Genomic DNA, 23,472 nt, shown 5'->3' with positions numbered 1-23,472 from the left:
TATCCCTAGCCCTGCTGTAACGCACCTCACCAGCCACCGGTGGGACAGGGGTGGCACACGGGGCACTGGCTGAGGGGTGAGCGTGGTGCCACAGGTGCCACCCGCTACATGGGGAATGGGGCTCTCTGGACAAGGAGCAAACACGCTCCCTCTCAGGGACCCGCATGAAGTTACCTGAGTGCATTTACCGCAACAGGACGGAGCTGGCAGTTTGGAGGGCAACTGGAGTTCAGGGTTGGGGTATAGCACGTTTATGAAGATGAAACAACTTTAAACTTATGCTGATACGCCAAATGCAGTGTACATAGAGAAAAACACATTTTTATGTTGTATTTATGTCAAAATGATGTTACTGTTTTCTCTTAACAGAAGCAAGCACGAACCACTTCACTCCAGCTGGCACCCTTCACTCTAAAAAGGATTTATTATTGTAATGCCTAAATCTCGTAGAGGAGTGCTTCAGGGCACGCCTGACACGCATGGACCTTGAGAATTCAGAGGCCAACGAGGCAGGTTTTTTGCAAAAATTCCACAATTTATGACTGAAAAGGGCCCGAAACCCAGCCGGAGTCAGCCTGCGGGCGCTGAGGGAAGCCCTGGGCAGCCCCAGGCCCCTCAGCGCGGGGAGCCGGGCAGCAGCGCCCCCCTGCACCGGCCCCTCGCCGGGCCCAGCCCCGCCGCGCCCCGCACCGCACCGCTGGGTGGGCCGCCTCGTCCCGCCCCCTAGAGGCGCATGCGAGGCTGTGCCCTCACCCAAGATGGCCGCCCGCCGCCAGAGTCTCAGACGGGCTTTAAAGCTACAGGGCTGCTGCTTAAAACCGCGGCTGTTTACCTGCGGCCTCCACGCAGCTTGCTCTCGGCCAGTATGGCTGCCGCTCCCATATTGCTTCCGACGGCGGTGAAGCCATTTTGCCCTCAGTCAAGATGGCGGCCCCCAGGCGCAGCGCGGTGGCCGAGCGGCCGTGGTGAGGTGACGGGGCGCGGGGCTGGTGCGGGTCCCGAGCGAGCCGCGCCTGCCGCCGGGGACGGGGAGAGGCAGGCTCCTGGCAGCGCGGCCGCTCGCGGGGAGCGGTGGGCGCCGGGCGGGCTGTGCCCGCGGCCGGCCGCGAAATGGCGGGCCGGGGCCTGGCCACCGCGGCGGGGGTGTCTGTGCTCGGCCGAGGCCGGGGCGGGGGGCGGAGGTGGGGGGGCCCGTAGGCCGCACGGCTGTAGCCGCTGCTGGCCCGGGAGAGGCGGGGTGGCTGTTGCGGCCCCAGGGCTGTTGGTGCCTCTGCCAGAAGCAGCGTTTGTAGGCTGTAAGGGTTTCCCCCCCGGCCACGAATGGGCTGCGAGAGGCCTCTCTGGTTTTCTTCAGCGGAAAAGATGAAACAATGCAATGGTGCCTTCTTCCCGCTGCAGTAGAACTGGCTACTTGTTATGCAGAATGTAAAGGACGATCCCTGCTCCAGACTTGTATAGGTGGTTAAGTATGTGGCATAAACAGAAAACTGAAAATCAAAGGTGAAAGTCCTTGTTGGTTATTAACTCTGCAGAAGATTCCCGATGGAACTTCGTGCACCACCCCATGGAGGCTCCATGGGGCCATTCTTCAGCTGCTATTAGACTCAGTCATAAAGTTGTTGCCGCCTGCTGTTCGCTTACTAACAGCGTTTAGAAATGTTAATTTGACATGCATGTGCGTGTCACTGCCATAAGAAGAGAAGAAACTACTGTCTTAAGTTGTTCTCAATAAATCTCAGTGTTGCTTTACATGTCACGACCTGTCTTTTCTTGACAGATGCACCATGATGGTAAACAGCATCGAGCTTTCATGTGGAAATGAATGTACAAGTTGAATAATGAGCTCTGTACATGACTTCTCTTCAGAACTCATATTTTTGCCTCTACTTCTGATCTGACACTTAGCCAGAGGGACTTTTGAGCTCAAGTTTCTCAGTATTGTTCTTACCACATAAACAGAGGTCACAGTCATCACTGCTGTGATGTCCTGGGTACAAGCTGCAGTCAGCCGATCCAGTGAGGATATATTTGATGAAGAGGCGGATGAGATGTACCTCTTACAGAAGGAATGGAATAGCACCATGAAAAAAAGATTGAAGGTATTTCTATAACAATGAGTTAATAGTCCTGGTAACCATTTTAGATTCACTGATACATGCCTTGATATACGTATGGTTGATTTAAAAGGGAAAACTAACAGTGGCTGCTTAAAAGTTATTGTGGCTTGGTTTCTTCTGATTGTCAGAGAAATGTTGCAGGGATTTATAGAAGCTCTCTCCTAGCAGTCATCAGAGCAAAGTACTGTTGTACCACAAGACATCGTCTTTCTCTGTACCCCCGTGTGCATTTGTAAAAGGCAGTGCGAAATTATGATGCGAGCTATTTACTTTATACCTGTAGGTATACCGCCAGTAAATGTAGGGCAACACAGCTAAACAGTGCTAATAAAGAAATATGAGATGTTTGGATTTTTACGTAGAGTTCTTCACCAGTCAGATTTAAGATGTGTGACTCCCATGTGGAACCACAATTGGAGGCTGTGGTCTGGGTAGTTCTTTGGCTTATTTATTCCCCTAGTGAAAAATGTATTTTATGAAAGCTGGTTTCCACAGCCCTTGCCTCTCTGGAATTCTGCGGGGAACAAAACAAGTATATAAACCCAGGTTGCTTCAACAGATATATTATCATTCCGAGTGGGGCCAATAAGGCTCGTCTGCTCACGGGTGAACAGCATTTGGCTGAAGCACATGAATGGAAGCTGTTGTGTAGGCTGTTGATGAGGAAGGGTATTACAACAGAGCGGTTGTATTACTCTCCAAGGAAAAGTTTCCTGCATCTGAGTCCTTTGAAAGGACTGGTTTTCTTAAGGGGCTGTTTAGTGTTCTTACACAAATCCCTCTGGTATTTTATGAGTAGATACTGCAAAATTATAAAATTTTATTGAGGTTAGAGCTGTATGTTGGGCAAAATAAACATTCTTGTTCCTGGCTATTTTCTCTAGCAAAGCCACCAGTTTTCTTCTCTCATGAGTAAATAGAAGTTTTCACTCTTACAACTTGCAGTTTTGGTGTGAAAGAAGTTAAGAATTATTCTACAATATATGGTAGTGTGATTAGAATATAGAGAAATCAGTTCTGCATTAAAATCATTAGCTGTTTCTTACAGAAAAATGACAATGTTATGTGTATTTATATGTGACTCACTCCATTACCATCTTCTTTTCTGGTATAACTCTCAAATTGAGTGAGATCTGGTTAATAGAGAAGCAAGGCTCAATAATTAGTTTTATGAAAGATGGAAAGGCAGATGGATTACAGACAGGAGAGTACCTCTGCTAAAGGGGAAGCTCTGCAGTCTATGTGTTTTTAGATGTCTAGGAATCTATATGTAGTATTCTTTAACAAAAATGTCATAAAGGAATTGGTCATCATAAAAGTAAGCATGCTTTCCTGCAGATTTGTCTTGTTTTGTGATGTTTCTAAAAAATACTTCCTTTACTTTCTGACCTTCTGGGGATCCTTTTGGAAAAGAACTGGATCTTTTACAGAAAATCATATCATACTGCAAAAAGCTTGTTTTGTTTTGGCAATGGGGGTGTTTTTAGGAGGGATGTTCAAATCTAGAAGCTATAATTTAAGAGACTGAATACTTGTTTAAAATTTTTTTTATTGTTATGAAACTGTCACAGGTCCATTTTTTCATCTTGTGAACAACCTGTTTCACTATTATTATAGGAAGGCTATAGGGATGGAATTGAGGCTGGGAAAGAACTTGCACTCCAGGAAGGCTTTAATCAAGGTTACAGACACGGTGCTGAGCTGATGGTTGCGTGTGGCCAGTTCAGAGGAACCCTGAAGTAGGTTACAAACTCCTTAGTCATGTGTGTGTGTGGAGGGTGTGTATGGAGGTAGCATGCATGCAGTTTTGTGTTTGTTTTTTAAAAAAGTGCATTGTAAATCTGTCCAAAGTGAGCAGCCTGAGAATTCTCAGGTCTTGCATACAGCGGTTTACCTGCATGGGTTTAGGGTGATCATCCTTAAAAATCCTCTTGCAGTTATTCTTCCAAAATCATCTGAATCTATATCTTTAAACTTAATATTCAGTTGTACTGCTTGAATTTCCCAGAAAATTAAACGTATATACATTTATACAGTATAGATATCCTGTCACATTGCTATCTCCCCTCAACTGGAGGTCAGTGTGGGTACATGTAGTCATTTTTCTTTTTTTGTTTTTGACTTTTCAGTGCTCTCTTATCCTGGTGTCATTTTAATGGACATGATTCTGCTTTAAGTAAGATAAATAATCTTCTTGACATGGTTGGAAAATATGAAGATGATGTGCTTAACTATCTGAATTCTATTGAACAACAACCACATCTCGGACACATTCTAGATTCTGTTCAAGACATGGACCTTAATCACACAGCTCCAGCTGGGACAGAATACAATGAAGTTAAAGCTGGAAAACACGAAGGTGGTGGCAGCTGTGGAGAAAACATTTGTAGAAGTAACGGTGAGGTTGGTTCCTCACGGTCAGAGTGCAGCAATGCAAAACTCTGCACAGATCCTGAGAGGTCAACCCTTGCTTGGGTTAAAAACCAGACTATTTGGCTAGTAGAGCAACTGGGCTTATCACTGGATATAGTTCATCATGTCCAGCAACTCGAACACTAGTTTTTCTGTCTCATAGTATTTTAAAAATATCTCAACTGGTTTTGATTCTCAGTTTGTGGACCACGTACAGGCTGATACATCACTTTGTTTTAGGGAAATCAGATTTTGATGGTTCCCAGTAGAGGTAATTTCTGTAAATCTTCACCATGCTTTGGCTCCTTGCAAAAAACACCTTGTTTTCAATCTTAAATGTAGTTTTCGCAGAAAGGGGAAATGACTTTTAAAGCTCTACAAAGATTTACTTAATATTTTCTGTTCTGTGTCAGAAGCTACCGTTTCACCCTTACTTTCTGTTTTGGCGACAGTTTGGAATGAAGCAGGTCCCTTAAATAGCCCTCCAAATCGGTCCCCTCTAGTACCTAAAAAATAGTGTCCAGTGCTATGGACAAACTATTCTTGCAGAATAAGCTGCTGTTGATGATAGGCAAACTCTATGCAAAATCGAACAGGATTTGCTGCTGATTTTCTAGAGTGCTGTCACTCTAGTCACTATATAAAATGTAGGAATTTTTCACCTTTTGCCAAATTCTTCCTCTAACGTAACTGCTATGCAATGCACTTTCACAGTTAAAAACTATTTCTTCCCTCTGTCATACAATTCTATTTATTTCACTTTTGCTGAAAACACACTTCTCTTCAAATGCAGAATTACTGGCAATTCCTTTGTTTTACTGTTAGACAGTAAAGACTGTTTACTCTTCCCCTGTTAGGCCACACTAAACATGTTTCCAGTCTAATGAACTTCCTTGTGTTATTTTTGTGTTTATTTTGCCAGTCCTTCTCACCTGAACTCTCTGTCCCTCATTCCCATAGTGTTTTTCCCAAACTCTTCAAGGAAGCCAGGCTCATTCACCTTCTCTTAGAAACTCATTGTCAGTCACACGTGCATATTTCTGACAACTTTGTATTTCTGTGCCAACATTCTATATTTGACTCCTTTTCCTGTTGCTTGCCTTAACTGTAGCTGCAAATTGCTCTGGTCAGGAAGTCTTTTCTTTGCGAGTGCCTATGCTGTTTTACAGTAATTAAACTGATCTACAGTAAGTTAGGAGTTTATTTGGTTTAAGTTGCTTCTAACTTCATGTCTGAGACAAAGCAAAGACAAGACAGAGACAAACTGAAATTTTGAACAGCCAACCTAACTATACTAAAAAAAAAATAATCACAAAACAGTGTTATACTTTGAGGCCAGAAAAAAGCTAAGGTTAAAATTACTTGATTTCCAGAGACAGAGTTTACAACTTCATCACTAAAGACTCTATTATCCTGCCATGGAGTTGGTAGACTGTAAGTTTGGCTGCCATTCAGTACCACTCTTGCATCAGGGGAAAAACAGAGCTGCAATTAGGAGTCTTTATTGAACTTGTTTCTGAAATAGTGGACAAATAGGGCTGTCTGCATTAATTGCATATGTATACAATTGTTCAAACAACTTTCTTTTTCGCAATGTATTTAGCATAATGCTGATATGGATAAACATTACTTTTTTACAAGTGCATGTGTTATGTTGTAGCCTGTATCATGTATGTTGGGCAGAAATTTCTGCCAAACTGTGGCAGAATATGGTGCAGACAAAATTAAGGGTTACTTGAGCAGTGTTAGACGTTCCAAATCTAGAAGTTTAGAAATTCAAGAGCATTACTTTAATAGTGTGCAAAGGGGAAGCTCCATTCACAAATTACTAAGTAGACAGTGAGCTTGCCAAGTTCACTCCAACCATTTCTGCAAAAGCAATCTACACCAGGGAAAATATTTTTTTCTGTTTGATTTTCAAACAATAGATTGTGTGTTTTACTTATCTTTCATACCAGCTTCTCTACTAGCCGTGGAATTACTTTCCTCCACTCTGCACAAAGTTTCTGTGCTTACTGTGGGGTTACTTTTTCCATGGTATCACCCACAGTTTCCAGTTTGGCTGTGGAGAGATTTTCTTTTGGGTTGTCTGCAATACTTGGCTTTTCTGTCACTGCCAAATCTTGCTGACCAGCCACAGAAAGACTTTCTTCAAGACTATTAGAATCCGTAATTTGCTCACGTGATGGTTCAGGTTTTTGTTTTCTGTTTACTTCCTTGTCTTGTGTTTCACTATCAGCTTTCACCTTGGCAGCGTTCCTGAAAATAGCTCTCATGACAACGGGGACTGACATGCAACTGGAAGAGGAAATGAAACGTTAATCACTACTACAGACTTTATCCATTCTTCAGAGTGCTTCTTTTCTTAAACTGCAGCTGACACCTGAGTGATACCTGTGGTGGAAAAACAGCACTACCTCCTTGCATCTTTTTGCCTTGTACAACCTGATAGATGTTACATCATAGCTACAGTATAGCTATGTGTGCTACACTGGAAATATGTGTTGACACCATGAAATAGAGTACTGAATCTTTGAGCACAGCAGTGCAAAGAAGCTTTGACAGAAAGAGTGGGAGAGTTTGGTCAAAAAAAATAAGGGTGCTTTTAATGAAAACCTAAACTAATAATATTAAAATATATTCATTCTTGCCGAGTTTTATACTTGTAACTTTCATGTTTTGTATAAGGCATATTTAAAATACACTAATTTTTTTTTCCACACTAGCAATAGAATTACCTGATTCTAGGAATAGTATCTAGTATCCTGTGACTTAAGACAGGGCAGGTTAATTAAACAGTTTCAAAATCCAGCCTGCATTGGTCTTGCTGTCATCAAAAAGATAATAGCTGTATACTAGCTTATGCCAAATGAATTGGTGCTCTCAGTCCTTTCTCTAGTGTGTGTTCATATATCACAGCAACTTGCCTCTCTTGGATTTTTTTATTTTTTTTTTCAGAAAACAAGCCAGAGACAGTGTTGTAGACATGCCATATACACCTTACTTTATGAAAAGAAGCACTGACTGCTATTAGGTAGATGTGGAAAAAGTCCTTTCCAATGCTATTCTAAGGTATACCAGTCATGAGACTGTCATCAGCTAGGGTCTATAGAAAAGCATGTCTACAAAAGAAAAAAGCATCTTTATAAAAGGTAAACCTCTTTATTCAAAAGTGTTTCTGTGCCCCACGTGCTTTCTACTGGAAACACTTTCGCTTACTATGAATGTATAACATTTTTGGAAGAGATACTCAAGACACTAAAGTAACATTCTCACTATTCGAACTTTTTACTAGAGTGAAGTTTCCCTAGTTGCTGAGTTTATGGCATTGTGAACACACATGATATTTCCATTAAATGGACACCTGAGGTTCATTCCAACCGTTAGGAAATAAAACTACTTACCGCTTCACAGCTCTTGCTATAAAGTCATCGCTAGAATTAAGACTTGGATCTTGAGGATTTAAATGAAGGTGACATTGGACTTCTCTGGAGGATATAACATCAATTATCACTAAGAAAGAGCATAATGTAAATATTTCAAAATAAACAGTTTTATAAACATTGAAAACCATCCTTTCATTCTGATGCTTCAAGAAAGGTAAGATTGAAGTCAATGGGAAGGGGTTTGCAGCAGTACTCATTTCCATAAGAATTGCTTTGTCCTAATATACTTAAATCAGAAATAGTAGACATTAAAATTTATTAATTAACTACGGGCCAAGACAGAATAGGACTTGAATATTTGTGTTTACTTCATGTTTTGTGCTGAATACAGAACTTGTTTTAGTAAGCAGTTGATACACAAGTGCTACTTGTGTTTTTCATGGGTTGCACACCCATGGGAGCGGCCCTTAGAATGTATTTGTAACAAGAAGCATAGTACAAGAGCCTAGATAGAACCAAGTCCCTTGTCAGCCCAATGAAGAGGACACTATCAATTATTCCACACATACCACAGGCCAGATTCTCTTTCAGAGGATGAAGGAAAAGGACAGAAAAACTCATGTTCTTGTATGGGACCACTTCGAAGTAAAGCAGTTCTGAATCATCTAGAAATAAAATTATTATTTAGTGACTTCCACCCAATGAACGTGGACTCTTTTTGTCTGAATCACATGGCAAAATTTAAAAAATACTGATAATGTAGAATCTCATTATTCATTACTTTGGCAACTTAGTTTATGCTTATAAAAGTGTCATCAGGCCTAGGAGGGTTTTTTTCTTAAACAAAATTTCAACAGAATGTAATACAGGAGTTCCTAGTAATTTTTACTAGGATTTTTTGTTATTTAAAATATTCCACATGTAGTGACAGCTTTGGCAAGGGAGCAGTAAATCTGTTAACACCCACCTTAGAAGCTAGTTTCCCTCTAATACTCTGCCACTACTTCCAACCACACAATTTACCTTCATTTGTATGCTTCTCAGAGACACAGCTGCTAATAAGAGTGTTATATGCCACTTGATGTCGAAGAATCTCTATCACACTAGGCACACAATTCGGATGGCTAAATGGGATTTTACTGACCAAGGCTCCTGCTAAAACTGATTTTTCTGAGCTCTTGTTTATGAAGTAGCAGTGCTTTGGGCAATCTGGAAGAGACTGAACAAGAAATATGGTGATATTTTGAGTGCTGAAAACAAGAAAGTGAAGCTTGATGTTATCAGTCAGCTGCACAATCTGACAACACAAATAATTTTGGAAGACATGCTTCTAGCATGTCCATCATGTCTTTGCATTTCAGTAGAAACACAGTCCTTACAGGAAGCTAAATGAGGTCCACTGTCCTTCCCCAGACGCATCCAAATTAGGTGAATATACCCCGAGCCAAGTGGTCAGGAGTTCATGTGCCACCAATTCTGCCAACTACTCTTGAGAGTCCTGTAGGGTATAGAAATCTTAAAACCCAAGATCTTCTCTCAGAACATCATAATAGTGCTGGCTGACAGTTATACAAATAGGATAGCAGTTTTGCCTGAAACCTCTTTGGGGCATTATATGTTTTCCATTATCACTACTGCTTTTTTTGGAGAAGCATGTTTAGCTGGAGTATCTCCCAATGATTCATTTGAAGAGGAGGAGAAGAGGAGACAGCAAGAAAAATTTGCCACCTGTCCATATTGACAGTGATTTTATGACAAAATTAGGAGTGCAGTATTGTGTTATCTACTTCAGGATGCTAAATGGGAACTGTCACCTTAAGAACAGGGCAGGGCAGTTAATTAGCAGGTTCTAGATTAAGGAAAGCTGAAGAGCAGAATAAAAGACCTTTTCCTCCTGAGTTCATGGAGCAAAGGGATTTCCCTTACATTCCTTTGAAGATTAGAGTTCTATTTAATAATTTATTTCTAGAAATTAAATCTTTAAACTGAGAAGCAAAACAGTCTCGGTAAGTGCTGATATTTTAGGGAATTGCTAAAGAGTTATAGAGCCTTTCACGTGTTTCTAATGGACGTGAAAAATTCATCCCACCTTACAGGGTTTTTTAGCGAAAAGCTTTGCTAAACCTTATTTTACTGTGGTGTAAACTTACTACTGCCTTCTGTACCACCACCTCAGAGCCCAAGAACTATATAGGCAGTGGGCTCTGCTAACACTGCTAGTAGAGGAGGAGGAAGTGCCCTCTTCTTTTCATGCTATGAATTGCAAAATTGATGTTTCCTAGCAAAAAAACTAGAACTTTGAAGATTGTCTTGTAGTTGCCCTGTACTGCTTTTCTGGCAGAAAGCATCTTAGCCACATTTTCTATTCTAAAACTTTTCCTCTACATCTAGTGAAGCCTAAATTAAATATTTTTTTAATAAAACAGTTATTAAAAGGGAAGCCATCTCCAGTTAAACAACCATGGCTCTAGATAACAATTGACATCACTGTTGTAATGCTACTTCCTGCCAGTCCCTGTAAAAGGAATCAGTATTCTCAGTGTTACCTAATAAATAAATCTTTCTTGTTAAAACTGCATGATGGTGCAGCATGACATGCAGTGTGATGAAGACCTTCAAAAATCTAGGTAAGTACCATCTTGGGACTTGCTTCTCACAGCAGCCTATAAGTTTCCTTCTTTTTAAGGCATTAATGATGAAGTTCTGAGCAATTTTTAGAAGAGTAAATATTTGGATTACAGACAGAAAAATCAGTATGACTTTAGCAGCCATGCACATAGTGTTTCATTAATGAGGATGAAAAGTTCACTTACTTGAAAGAGTTGAATATTGTTTTGTAAATATCGGAACTATTTCCTAAAAAGCATTTAAATACTGTTGGGATTCTGGGAAGTCTGCATTGCTTGCTTATGGGGAAATAATTCAGTATATATCTTGCACAAGGGCAGCGTGTGTGTCAAATGCACACTATACTTACCACAAAGAAACAGGATTTATGTGTAGACAAGTCTTCGCTACATTTTTCTTTAAGAGCAGAGTGAACAATCAGCTCATATAGGGGAGCTAGTTTTAAGCCAGTAATCTGGATTCCTGAAACAAGGTGATTTTTTTTATTAGCATTTAGGTTATGACTGTACATGAAAACTAATATTAAAAGCAAAACCCATGTTTTGAAAAGACAAAAATATTAATCTCCTTTCTTATTCCCTTTTTTGCTAATGGAAATTTGAGGTAGAATGTTTAACAGCTTTGCCTGTAATTGTCATACCTTTCTTAGAACTCTTGTGATTTGCACTCGTTACTTAAATGTTACTCTTGGGCTCACAGAACACAACACGCTCAGCCCCAGAAACCAGTTTTTCCTCTTATAACATTAACACAGGGAAATAAAAAGCAAATAAGCAATGCATCGTCACAGAAGTACTTAGTCTTAAAAACAATTATAACATACCTGTGAGCCTCTGTATCTCTTCAATACTGGATAAGGACATAGGAATAGGCTGGTAAAACTTCAACACAAAAAAAGCTGGCAAATCTGTGCTCAGTTCATCAGTCAGTGGCAAAAAAGCAAGTTTGCTGGAAAAAAAGTCAGAATGAAAGCTTGTTACAGAAATTGATGTAACAAGGAGTCAGTGCAAGGCAGCTATCAGGTTCCTAGAAGTTTACTACATTACATACTTTTTCTGTCTTGAGAATAGTTTTGCTCTATAAACACAACCATAGCCTTTAATGTTTTAAAATAAGGTTAACGTGAAGGCTGGCGGAAAGGAAAAGTGACCCACCAGAAATGGAGGAACAGTGCACAAGGATGTTTGCTATAAATCATTCTATAGTGATTTGTTTTGGAGAGTAACTTCAGACTTTCCCTCCACCCTAGCACTGAAGCAGGGAGACATAAGGTGTCAATATCCATGGTGGGATGACAAACTGTTTTGTATAGTTAAAGCATAATATCCCTCAATATACGCTTTTGTTTATGCTGAAACTATGCAGGAGCTGCTTGTTGGAATACTAGGAAGTTAAGTAATATTGTTTCAGTGGCTCCTACTGGCTTCATATCTGAATAAATCCATAGTTCAATGCAATTGACACTTAAATATGAACACAATAACTTTAAAGTCTATTTGGGAAAACTGTAAAAGCTACAGGTTATGGGGGGTGTAGCTGTGGAGCATAAGCCATTGATAAAACAGAGCCTCCTGTTCTAGCAGAGGCTAAATGGATGTTACGCTGAGGTTATTGCCAATGACTTGTAAATCCGTTTCTGTATTGGGAAGCGTCCAGAGTCTCACCCGTCCTCTCTAGCCTGAGTATCTACAAGCAGCGGGGAAAGAGGAAGTTTGTGTAGTGTATCTGTGGCTTCAACAGTTACGACTGTTTTTGTTCCACATACCTGGGAACCTGAGGGAGAAAGAGAACTGCATTATTTTCCTCGTGTCAGTATAGATTAATCTCATGCATATAAAAACATGCAAGGGTAAGGTCTTTTAAAGGTCAGGTCCAACTGACAGCCACAATGGCTTGGGGAGCAGGGACAGGCCTGCCCAGACCACACCCAAAACACCAGTGTTGCCCAGTGGTGCAGCAGCAATAGCTGCTTTTGGGACGTGCCAGGAAACACATCAAGCAACCATCAGTAATTTTCATGCTGGCTAGGCAGTTACTTTGTTTGATATTGCTTGCATTTCAATTTGGGTCAACAGCCAAGAAATGGGAGTTTCCTGATGTACGTTACAATTGTGCTAAAGTGCATCCGATAAATCGTTCTGCTAATCTAGAATTTTAATGCTGTTTTCTGAGTTTCATTAATTAACTTCGCTTAATGAAACAGGTAGTGCTGAAAAAGTTATCACATTAGTTCTGTTTTTCTAGCTTTACCGGGATCTAGTTCTGCTTCCAGAACTTGATAGGGAGAAATGTAAAATTCAATGTTCATAGGAGCTCCTGAGGAATAATAATAATAAAAAAAATGTTACTATACATGTCAATAGAGGAAATGTGTTAGGCATCTTGACACAAAGGGGGAAAAAAACCCAAGAACAGTGTAGGCAGGCAGAAGGGAATTCCTCATAAGAGTACATCTCTAATTACAGTATATGTTTAAATCACAGCATTTTCTTAGTCAGCATTTAACAGCTAAACCCTCAGTATATAAAGTCATCAGACATCCTTTAAAAGATGAGGTTAAGTTTCTACCTCTTGCACAATAACCTGTTGTTCAGCCTTAAAAATACTAGTTGAACTGCAGCTTTCAGAGACTAGTCTGAAATAGAAGGGAAAGTTGTGATACTTGCATAAGGGACACTAACATCAAGCTGTGCAACAGGATAGCGGCACTATGTATTAGAAGTACTTTATCAAGTATAACACATAAATGGGTAAAGCTCGCTTCTGACAGTGTAGGTGAGCCAAAAAACTTACCAACTGACTGTATTTGCCTTTTACGCAACCTGAGTGTTATCTAAGCTACTACTGCTATCATCTCACGGTTACTCCCAAAACTGTGGCTTCCCACATAACCTCAGAATATTGCTGGCTTTGCTTTTAGGCTGCTGCAAAGTCGATGTTGCAGTAGCTGATAAACCACCTTGCGTCTGTATTTTTTCCTTCTGTATGTCTGTACGCTGTCTGTGAATACAGACATGGTAAGGCCATACAGCATGTTTTATTTCTAATAGACGATCCTTACTACAAACAAAGAACAATTTAGCAGGGATTATTTTTTTAATTACAATTCTTTGAATCCATGTAGAAAGAAATGTAAAAAAAAAAAAAAAAAAAACAAAACAAAACACCCAAAAACCTCACCTCCAGTTCTTGGCACCAGGTGTCCTACTTTTCCATGAAGTACTTCAGTAATTCTGTTTACATCCTGTGCTCTAATTCAAAACACATCTTGATTAGTGTTTCCTGAGTTGCAGTGCTAGCTAGGCTAATGTAAAGGATAATTTGCACCCTTAATCAAAGGGAGATGATGCTTCTATGGAAGTAGATTGTGTCTCCATTTGTTATGATACCTTCCTCATACATTACTCCTAGGACTTGGGCTCCCAGTTTCAACCCTGTATCTGAGCTGTTTCAGGTTGCACTTTGATGTGTGATTTTCCATAAATGAAGGGGGACAAAAATATTGGAGTGGCAGGCTGAGCAAAGAGTGAGGAAATAACCTGGATAAACTAACTCAGCACCAGTCTCTAGCCTGAAATGTGATTGTACAGCCGAATATGTACAGCCATACAATTACATAGCTGTCTATTAAAACTCCGCAGTGCATTAATTCATATCATAGATGGGACAAATAATCTGTTTAACTCATAAATGATGTTTACTGAGGTACAAGTGATCAGGAAGGATATTGTATATTTGTTCATGGAGTTACTATGCTTCATAAGGGAACACTGTACAAAAATAAGCCAAGAGTGTGTTTCAAATTACAAAAGGCCATGCTTGCCAAGAGTACTTAATAGGCAAGATAGCAGAAAAGATGCTTCAAAAATCCAGAAGGAGAGCACTGCCCTCAACTCTGATTTTCTAAAAGGAATTAAGGTAATTGTACAGTTACCTGAGGGTTTAGGAAAATCTGTTCTACGTCTGTCTGTAATCCTCCTCTTCGAAAGGAGAAATGTGAAAAGGAAGTTTAGGAGGAAAGCTAGCATCCACTACTCCTGATCTAAAACCTGAGCACAAAACAAGCTACCCAAACAGCAGGACTGTGAAAGGTATGTTTTACTTCTGCCACAGGAAGATCTAGACAGCAACCGCTGTATTTCAGATGCACTGTTTGCTCCTAAGGGGTGGTCACATGCATACACCCCCAAGCTCTGCAACCAGTTTCCCAGCAAGTCTCACGTATGAAGCACAGGAAGGAGTTCAGCAGATGGTCTTGTTTAGTGTGCCTGGGGTAAGCAAACTGCAAAAACCTTTCCAGTGGGAGAAAACTCATTAGCTTTCCACATCCTGCTCTATAATTAGATCGGTTAACTCATTTTTTAATGAAGGGAAGGGGTGGGGGTGGAGGGAAAGGGAGGAAGAGGTAGGCTTCAAGTTACCTGTCTAGAAGAAACATTGAATAAAGATCTTTTTCAAGGGCCTGCAAAGCAAGGTATCCCTTAGCTTTCATTTCACTAGGAGAGAAAGAAGGCAAATTTATTGGTTTTGTAAGTAAACAAAAACTAGGCTATGGATTTTAGAAATTTTTCAAGTAAAAACAAGTTGCAACCTGTTTCCTGGAATCTGATACAGATTTGACAGGTCTTCTAGAATCTGTCCAAAGGCATCATAGTTCTTCATCCTACCAAAAAGAAACAATTGCAATTGCTATACTAAATGAGATGGATAATGTGTTTTATATCTAGCATGCCAGAAAAAGCACTCTTTCAGAGTGGCATAGGCCCCCTCCTTATCAGATCTGGCAAGTAGCAGTGCTGCTTTGAAATTTTCTTAGAAGATACCAGGAAATGTGAATCCTTGGCTCTGTTGCAAAAAGCAATGTAATTATAGCTGACACTGGTTAAATATGCACTACTGAAAGCAAGAGACGTGCACGACACACAAATTTGACATCAGCTGCAAAGCACTTTTCCTGATCTTCCAATAAAGCTAGTTGTGTAGTAACACCACCTTAATGCAATGCACTCGTACATCGTTCTTCTCCTCAAAATATCAAGAATTGCATTAATATTGTACTTCACAGCATCCTGTGAGAGAAATCTTAAACACAACCAGTAGATACATCAACCAAAAAAAAAAAAAAAAAAAAGAAACAGGACAAGTGGCTTGCATAAATAAGTTTGTGAAGGAAGAGTTCAGACTGCTCAAAACCCAGAATTCCTGCATATTCTGACTAGCTGTGATAGACTAGAGCTCAGCTTGCACTAACCCACCAGGTATATCCTCACCTGCTTACGTGGATTTTAAGTGGATTTTACAAGCCTTACTAAACTCTCTAGTGCTGCAGTCACACAGAGCTGTGCTTGAGAAGACACACATTCCCTTTCTGTGCAGATGTGGCTGCAACTTGTCTCAGGAGAAAGAGCAAATAAGCCTGCCTTGACTTTCACATTGGGCATAATCCTTTCCAAACAGAAACCTAACCAAGTCACTCGGCAGTTGAATGACTTTCCAACTGGACTAGTGGGGAAGCAGGGAAAAGGGAGTGAAGCAGGCATGCAGGTACAGGCACAGACACAGCACCAGCCTATGCATTAGCTGGCTGGTTCATCGTGATTTTATAGTTACTTTGAGACACACACAAGACATTACACGTGTAACAAACTACCTTATGACCAAATAAAATACTACACCAAAAGCTGTAGAAGGGATACTTGCACTTCATGCCAAATCCTAACAAAAACAGGAAGGCAGATAAGCAGTACCCACAGTGCTAATGGCCATTGCTCAGAGCCAAACTGCTGGCAGTTAACAACAGTGGGAGTTAAAAACCCAGGAAAATACAAGTTAAACCTTTAAAGCAGGGGTCCTCAAACTTTTTAAACAGGGTGGGCCAGCGTGTGGATGAAGTGGCAGGCAGTCATCTGCAGCTGCTTGGTTTCCCCCCCAACCCCTGGGGGGGGGGGGTGTCTGTAAATACCGGGGGCCAGATTGAGGACCCTGGCGGGCCGTGTCTGGCCCATGGGCTGTAGTTTGAGGACCCCTGCTTTAAGGCATAGCTGTTTACACCCATAAAGCTAATATAACTTCATTTCTGAGGAAAGAGAGGGCTGGGAAAACTGATGGTGCATTACAGGACCACATAGAAGAGAGATGAAATATGCAATGTCAGTGATTACTCTTTCTCTCTTTGCCTTCCCTTTCAACTGTTCTGCCGAGGTATTTAAATAAGAACCCATTTTCTTAAATATGCTCATTATTAGTAAAACCTGAAACCTTGATCATATTGGCTGGAGGACTTCTAAATGGACTTTTAAGATTGTGACCTGTCCTGGAACAGCCAAGTATTCAGACAGAACAAAATGTGGTAGTTCAAAACAAAACAAAAAAATATGCATATAGTGCCCTACTGCTACATGAGAAAAATTAAAGTAACAGCTCCTCCTATGCGTTTGCAAAGAAAAACAGGCCATGTGATATCACCTTGCTTCCATTGCTGTGACAGAAGCCTGAAGGACAGGTAGTTAAGATATTTGCATAAGGACAAGTCTTTGATGGAAAAAGGGGAAAAGTAGTATCTGGTTTGGATCTGTAATTCTGCCAGTTCTGAGCTGTCATCGTCAGTCCATTTTCAAAATTATGGGTCCAAGTAGTTCTATAATTCTTGCAATCAACACAAATGCCAGTATTCAAAGGCTGTGTTCAACTGGCAGCTACAGCCAATGTATTGGACGTTACTCTTTCCCCTTGCTCCACTGAAGCAGATGCAATTTAGCTGTTTTCAATGGAATTACTTGAGAAAAAACTGATGCCTGGAGTATCTTTTAAAAATTATATTTGCTGCAGTTTTAGCCTTGAATTTACAAACTGCAAGTAGGTAATAACAGTCACAACCACCAACTTCCCACATAAAATCTCAAAAGGTGTCAGCTCTTCTGTTGTTTTCTGGATTCATATTATTGCTTCCTGATTCTTGCTTTTTCCTTTTTTCTTTTCTCCAGTTCTTACACTGAAACCATTCTAGCCTTGACTTCTCCACCACATTCAGAGAAACAGAAGCCTCAGGAATTCCTTTCCATTCAACAAGAGACTGCACATGATTCTTTACCTTAGATGCTGCACCAAGTCATCACAAACCTACGGGAATAAGAGAGGAGTTTCATGTTTCTTACCATCCTTTGTGAAACACCTCTTAAAAACATTTAATTGGTAATGATTAGATTGTTCCCCCTTGCTTTTAAATAACTGGATGCTTAGCTTAAAAAAAACCACCACAACACCCCACACACCCCCTCAGCCAGCAAAAACCAGACTAACATTACAATAGTTAAAACATAATATTAATACAATAACTAAAAGAACAAAGGCTCTGTGGAAGAGGATAAAATTAACAGAAACAGTTTTTTGATAAATCCTTTCCAGGGAAAAAATTGCATCTTTGCTAGTTTTTCTTTTATTGGCAGTTACTATGCTAAAAGTCTCTGGATATGGATTTCCATCCTAATAATATTGTCCAGCACTCACTGATCAACAGCCCTGAGCTGGATAAAGAGAACAACTTGAAATCCCTGGGTTGACTCAACTGAAAAAAGGGACTAAATTAACTCCAAATGAATGTAGCAATTTGGATACTTAATGATAAAAATCCGAGTCTATGTTCCCCGCCCCACCACAACAGCTTGTTGTTGCATCTTTGACCTGAAGGATTGTCTGTAACAGTGAACAACTGAAGAACTTGATATGTGAACTGCAGAGTGATATTTTGCCAATATTTTAATGAGAAAGTTTGCAAGAAAAATATCCCCATTAGTAGGAATGTACATACTCCTAAAGAAGCCAGAAGGAAAAACAGAACTGGTAACAGCTCCAAGACATCCATTGGGAATATACCATGCAGTATACTTTGGTAGGAAAATATTTTAAGACCATGTTATTTACTGTATATTGATAACATGGAAGTACAAGAATACAAATATTTACACAAAGTACTACAAAATTCTTGAAAGGTGAGCATGTCAGCTGAGATTTAGCTTAATATTTAGTGGTACAGTACTTAACATCTGTAATCGAGTTGTAAGTTTAGGGGAGAGTTTCAGACACCTAAAGAGGTAGCTAGTGTCATGCACAGGCTGGCAGGTGTGACAAGACCAAAAGGAAGCCAAAGACTTTCTGACATACCTGGAGGCCAGGTGGGAGACTACAGGGAGGTGAGAGACAGAGAAAATTAACTTTACCACAGGTTCTTCTCCAAGGTGAGCCAACTTTACATCCACCACCTTTCCATCCTTCTCCAGCTGAACTTCTATATAAAACATGTTTGATGTTATGTAGCAGGCAGTCCCACTGGGGCTAACATGGGCGCTAAGCCTGAGGAGAGGGGAAAGAAAAAAAAGGGAAAAATAAAAAGGCTTGTATCTCTAAAAATTCTGCCATATGATGAAAGGAAATGAGCGTAGTTTATTTGCTCGTGGGAAGAAATGCCAGGGATGCTTCAAAAATAACTCTTCCTTGGCTCAGCTTCTGAAAACTGTGCAGCCAGGCAATATATTTTTGCTCTGCTCTTTGCATTATCACGTTGGTTTGCTGAAAACTATTTACCTCAGTTTGTAGCTTTGGGACCTAGGCATGTAACCGCTCTCTTCACCCAACAACCTCCTCCACAAAGGGCTAATCAAAATAGGCAGTTATACCTGTTCCAAGTAATACACTCCATGAGAACACCAAGCTAAAAAAAACTGTTGCTGACAAGCCATCTAGATGGTATTCCTCACTGGACTTTGGGCCATGCTTGCTCATTTGCATTTATTCATGAATAAACTCACCCTCTTTGCTTCGATAAAGATTCCAATCTGCTCATCACAGAAAACAAAGATTTAGCTGCAAAAAACAGAAATGTTATTTAATCAGGCTGCATTGATCAAGAAGTAGAACCAGTATTGTCCTGCCTTTGAGGGTATGATTTAGATAATGAGAAAATAGTATCTCTTGCATGATTTCTGTTATTAATGACAACTATTACCCTATGATTAATGAATGCTGTGCTGGGTAGAGCTTATTCTCAGTCTTTGAGAATAGATGTAGCCTGAAGGCTTAGCCCAAAGATGAATCACAAGTCTGTTGTGTCATATCCACCTCTGTGTTTGTACATTTGACCCCTCTATGCAGAACATCACCTATAGAGAAGGATGGGTAGTTTTCATAGAATATTAAAAAAAATACAGTTTGAGTTATCTGGCAGCTCATTACCATTTAACGTCGTCTGTATCTTCTCCATGCAAGAGCGCAACGGACCATCCAGAGCACTACTGCCAGGCCGAAGCGGCTTACCCTAGCACATTTGTGAAAACAAGAGACAGAGAAATCCTCCTTAAATTACTAGCCAAAGAGGAATATCACTGCATGCAAAACACAAAACACCAAAGTCCAGTACAGTAAAACACTATAAACACTATTTCTTTTTGTCAAACATAGAGGTGACCTATGATTGCAGCCATCTCTGAAGTGGCAGCAGTGAATGGATTTGTGAAGACCCTATTGTGCAGTAATTGTGTATCACAGGCCTTTGAAGCAGGGAGCGTCTTTCCATTCCCTTTTCTTTTAAGCTGAATACAAGTTAAGTCAGCTAATTTCACTGTGATACTAGAGATCAACTAAGAAAATACTTAGATTTTTATTTTAGGAGGAATTTGCCTGAGTAAAAAGGAGAGATTACTAAGCACCATGGATATACTTGGTTAGACTCAGGGTGCAAGTTCCATCAGAAGATACTACTTTAAGTAGCAAGCAAACAGTCCCAGCTTCTCTTCTTGCTCTTGTCCAAAAAATTCTCATGCTTCACGCTTCAATCCATAAAGAACGTTCACTGCTGAAAAGTTTTCACTATGTTCAAATTCAGGACATTTGTTTTCAGAGTAAGGCTTTAGTTAAGCAGATAAATAAAAAGAAGCATGGAAACAAACAGGATTTTTTTTATACTAAGCTCACAGCAGTGCTAATCTACTTTTTATAAAGATGATTCTTAAACATAATTGGCTACTGGAAAGGTGGGAATCATTAAATGACTTAAGGTATATCACAGCAGGAGGGAGTCTAGATAGGTTTCAGGCCAGTTCCTGAAAAAGTCTTTTCTCCCAGTCCTATGGGCAAGAAATTGTCTTTACACACCATGAATGTGCTAATGATAATGAATGGAAAATAACCTAAATTATTAGACAATCACTGCTAATACCTGAAGGGTTAAAATAATGCAGGAATGCTGGAATTTTTTTTTTTATCCACTGTTGTAAGGAAAATCATGACCCAGGCTATAATATACACCAGGTTTTTTATTTTTGGGTTTTGTTTGTTTGTTTTTTGTAAAGTCAGGCAGCTTTTGAACCCTCTTGGCAACCTGCTCTTACACCACATATCCTCCTCTCACCTAATCTGCTATTCTTACCATGCAAAAATGGACAAGTTTCATAGTTTCAGCCCATGGTTTTTGTTGGTATTTTAAACGCAACTGTTCCATTAAAGCATTTGTAGAAACAGCATCTGAAAAACATGTCAAAATATTCTAAATATAATGGCATGTATTTACATTGGCAACCAGAAATGTTGGAGGAGGAAAAATATAAAATCTTGCTAAGGTCATAGGTGTCATGCTTCATAGGTGTTATGCTTCAGAGGAGGAGGCAGAAAAAATTGTTTTAGTTTAATTTTGCAGACAAATATCTAATTTTTGTAAGACTTCTGAGAGAAAAAGGGTGGGGAGAGATTTAGTATAGGCAAGTATTCTCAATATTAAATACGGACATGCAGCCCAGTCTTCAGCTTGTTAAACAGCTAGGCTTTCTTGGTAGATGCACAGTCTCGTATGTTTATTCTTAAAAAATACCAAGGCCTTGCTATGGGTTTCAGGCATCAAGATTTCTACACCCACCTAGAGCTCATTAGAGCTCATTTTGATAAGAGAAAATTTTTTACAATGAGAATGGTGAAGCACTAGAACAGGTTGCCCAGAGAGGCGGTAGGTGCCCCATCCCTGGGAAACATTCAAGGCCAGACTGGACGGGGCTCTGAGCAACCTGATCTAGTTGGAGATGCCCCTGCTTATTGCAGGGGGGTGGGCTAGATGGCCTTTAAAGGTCCTTTCGAAACCAAATTATTCTACGGTTTTGCAGAGGAACAATCTCAGCGCAGAGCTGCAACTCCTTTTTCCTCATTGGGATGGCAAAGAAGGAGAATGGGGTCAGGAGAAGGAACATTTTCAGCCCATCAGCACTCTCCCTATAAATATTCTTTCTGGCCTTATACAGAAACCGAGGCTCAAAGAAATATTCTTGCTGAGATGTGGTGCATCCATAACCACTAACTCCATCAGGAATAAACCTGAGGCGAACTTCCTAATATATCAGCCTGAGACAGGCAGGAAGACTCCAGACTAATGAGTAAGAGGAAACTGAGTCCCTGCAACATGCCACCCACTCTGCTCTGCCCCCTAACACCAGAAGAAACATTGCAAAGTGTTTCTTTGACCTAGAAGGACCAACAACCACAGAGAATTGTGCCCTCTGACCTAGCGGCGCTGCAGCGAGGAGGGAGACAGACTAGGAGAGGGACCTCTACACCCTTTGCATACACCAAGCAGGGACAGTGAGTGAGGGCTGGCAGGACCTTCCTCCTGCTGGATGAGAGAGCAGAAACCACAGTTCCCTATAAAGCAGGCCATCTCAACCAGCTGGAGAAAGGAGAAGCAGTGGACTCCCAACCAGCTCTTGCAAGCACCCCTGCTGTGGAACATGCCCACACTAATGTTCCCACTCACCCATGCCTTGATGCCTACAGGAGGTCTACAGCCCATCTTGTACCTCCATCTCCATCCACACAAGAAACCAGGGTTCCTATTTGTACCACCTACACCACGGCACCCACAGGTGCTGTACAGGGCAGGAGGCTTGCTCCCTCACAAAACTGGTCCCCAGGGGTTCAGTTTCAACTTGAGAAGCACAGCAACATCACCTCTCAACACTGCTAATTTTTAGAAGGGGCAAGGCACCCTGTCATGTTCTTCAACATCTAAGTCCTAAGCAGAAGGTATAATGCCCCTCCTCATCTTTTCAGAAGGTGTAGCAGTTTCAAGAAAAGGATGAATTTAAGTGCAGAAAGGCAGGGAGAGGTATGATAGCAGCAATCGCTCAGCAAAACAGAGAAGCAGTCCATAAGGGAGCTTTTAGTCTAGCTCAGGGGTGGGAGGGAAGGGGGGAGTGGGGGGATAGATACTATAGCTACCTATAACGTTTGCATTGTATTTGTGCATTCTTTTGTAGCCATCTCATGTTGCTAGTCTCCTTATACATAGGAATCAGTGCACAATGTCAGTGTGAGGTTCAGGGTTTAATCCTGAATCTTTGCATAGGCACTAGCTTGAAATTTGGTCACGGGGGAATGCCAGGTCTACAGCGAGAAGAGCATGTCTCCTACACAAACACCGTGTGGCAGTGTTTCAGGGTGTCTTACAGCATACTTTCTGTTTTCAGTTATCATCAGTCACTCTGCAGTGCCTGAAACAGTCTCATAACACATAAAGCTGATGATCTTGGACTTGTATGTTGGTACCTGAGTAGAAAGTAAATAGTCTGGTGGCCTCAGTAAGATTACAGAGAAAACAATGTATGGATCTAGGAATCCCAGGAGAAGTATAAGGTATGTGCCAAAAAGTGGTATTTGCTCCAAACAGACAGGTATCAAGCATGTTACTTAGGGAAAGTCAATGCAGCTGAAAGTGTTAAGTATGTTGCCTTTCAGTTTTACAAAGGAGGTGAAAGGTGATCAAGTAAATTGTGATATAATTCCACACTTGTGATAGGTCACGCTTCCCTAAGATTATTACTTGGTTTATGCTATTAAATACTCTTTTATTTTTAAAGTTGACATTAGAAGTGACTATAGGTATAAGCATGAGCTTT

General features: G+C 40.6%; 2 protein-coding genes across 4 annotated transcripts; one reads left to right on the top strand and one right to left on the bottom strand.

Moving 5' to 3' along the window:
- Positions 1-703: 703 nt before the first annotated feature.
- Positions 704-7,481, top strand: YAE1 (YAE1 maturation factor of ABCE1). Of its 3 annotated transcripts, XM_080382156.1 has the most exons (5): positions 704-965; positions 1,778-2,099; positions 3,735-3,856; positions 4,247-4,515; positions 6,784-7,481. In XM_080382156.1, the coding sequence occupies exons 2-5, from the start codon at positions 1,983-1,985 to the stop codon at positions 6,849-6,851; spliced, it is 576 nt and encodes a 191-aa protein (XP_080238282.1). In that variant the 5' UTR covers positions 704-965; positions 1,778-1,982; the 3' UTR covers positions 6,852-7,481. The 3 variants fall into 3 exon arrangements, with proteins under 3 accessions (XP_080238282.1, XP_080238280.1, XP_080238281.1); XM_080382154.1 differs by having other exon boundaries at positions 712-965; positions 4,247-7,481; XM_080382155.1 differs by having other exon boundaries at positions 712-970; positions 4,247-7,481.
- Positions 7,482-7,753: 272 nt separating this feature from the next.
- LOC308062164 (mediator of RNA polymerase II transcription subunit 1-like) lies at positions 7,754-22,367 on the bottom strand (the record flags this gene model as incomplete). Its single annotated transcript, XM_080383221.1, has 15 exons — positions 7,754-8,580; positions 8,939-9,134; positions 10,893-11,005; positions 11,367-11,491; positions 12,208-12,316; positions 12,794-12,859; positions 13,724-13,794; positions 14,965-15,039; positions 15,135-15,206; positions 17,634-17,662; positions 18,760-18,892; positions 19,348-19,402; positions 19,772-19,853; positions 20,964-21,080; positions 22,332-22,367. 15 exons carry the CDS (start codon positions 22,365-22,367, stop codon positions 8,315-8,317), a joined length of 1,545 nt encoding a protein of 514 aa, XP_080239347.1. The 3' UTR covers positions 7,754-8,314.
- Between the last annotated feature and the right edge of the window lie 1,105 nt (positions 22,368-23,472).

Source organism: Falco punctatus (genome assembly GCF_963210335.1).
Source record: "Falco punctatus genome assembly, chromosome: 4".
Taxonomy (NCBI): domain Eukaryota; kingdom Metazoa; phylum Chordata; class Aves; order Falconiformes; family Falconidae; genus Falco; species Falco punctatus.
Note: the sequence above shows the minus strand (reverse complement) of the source record. Positions and strands in the feature narration are given on the sequence as shown.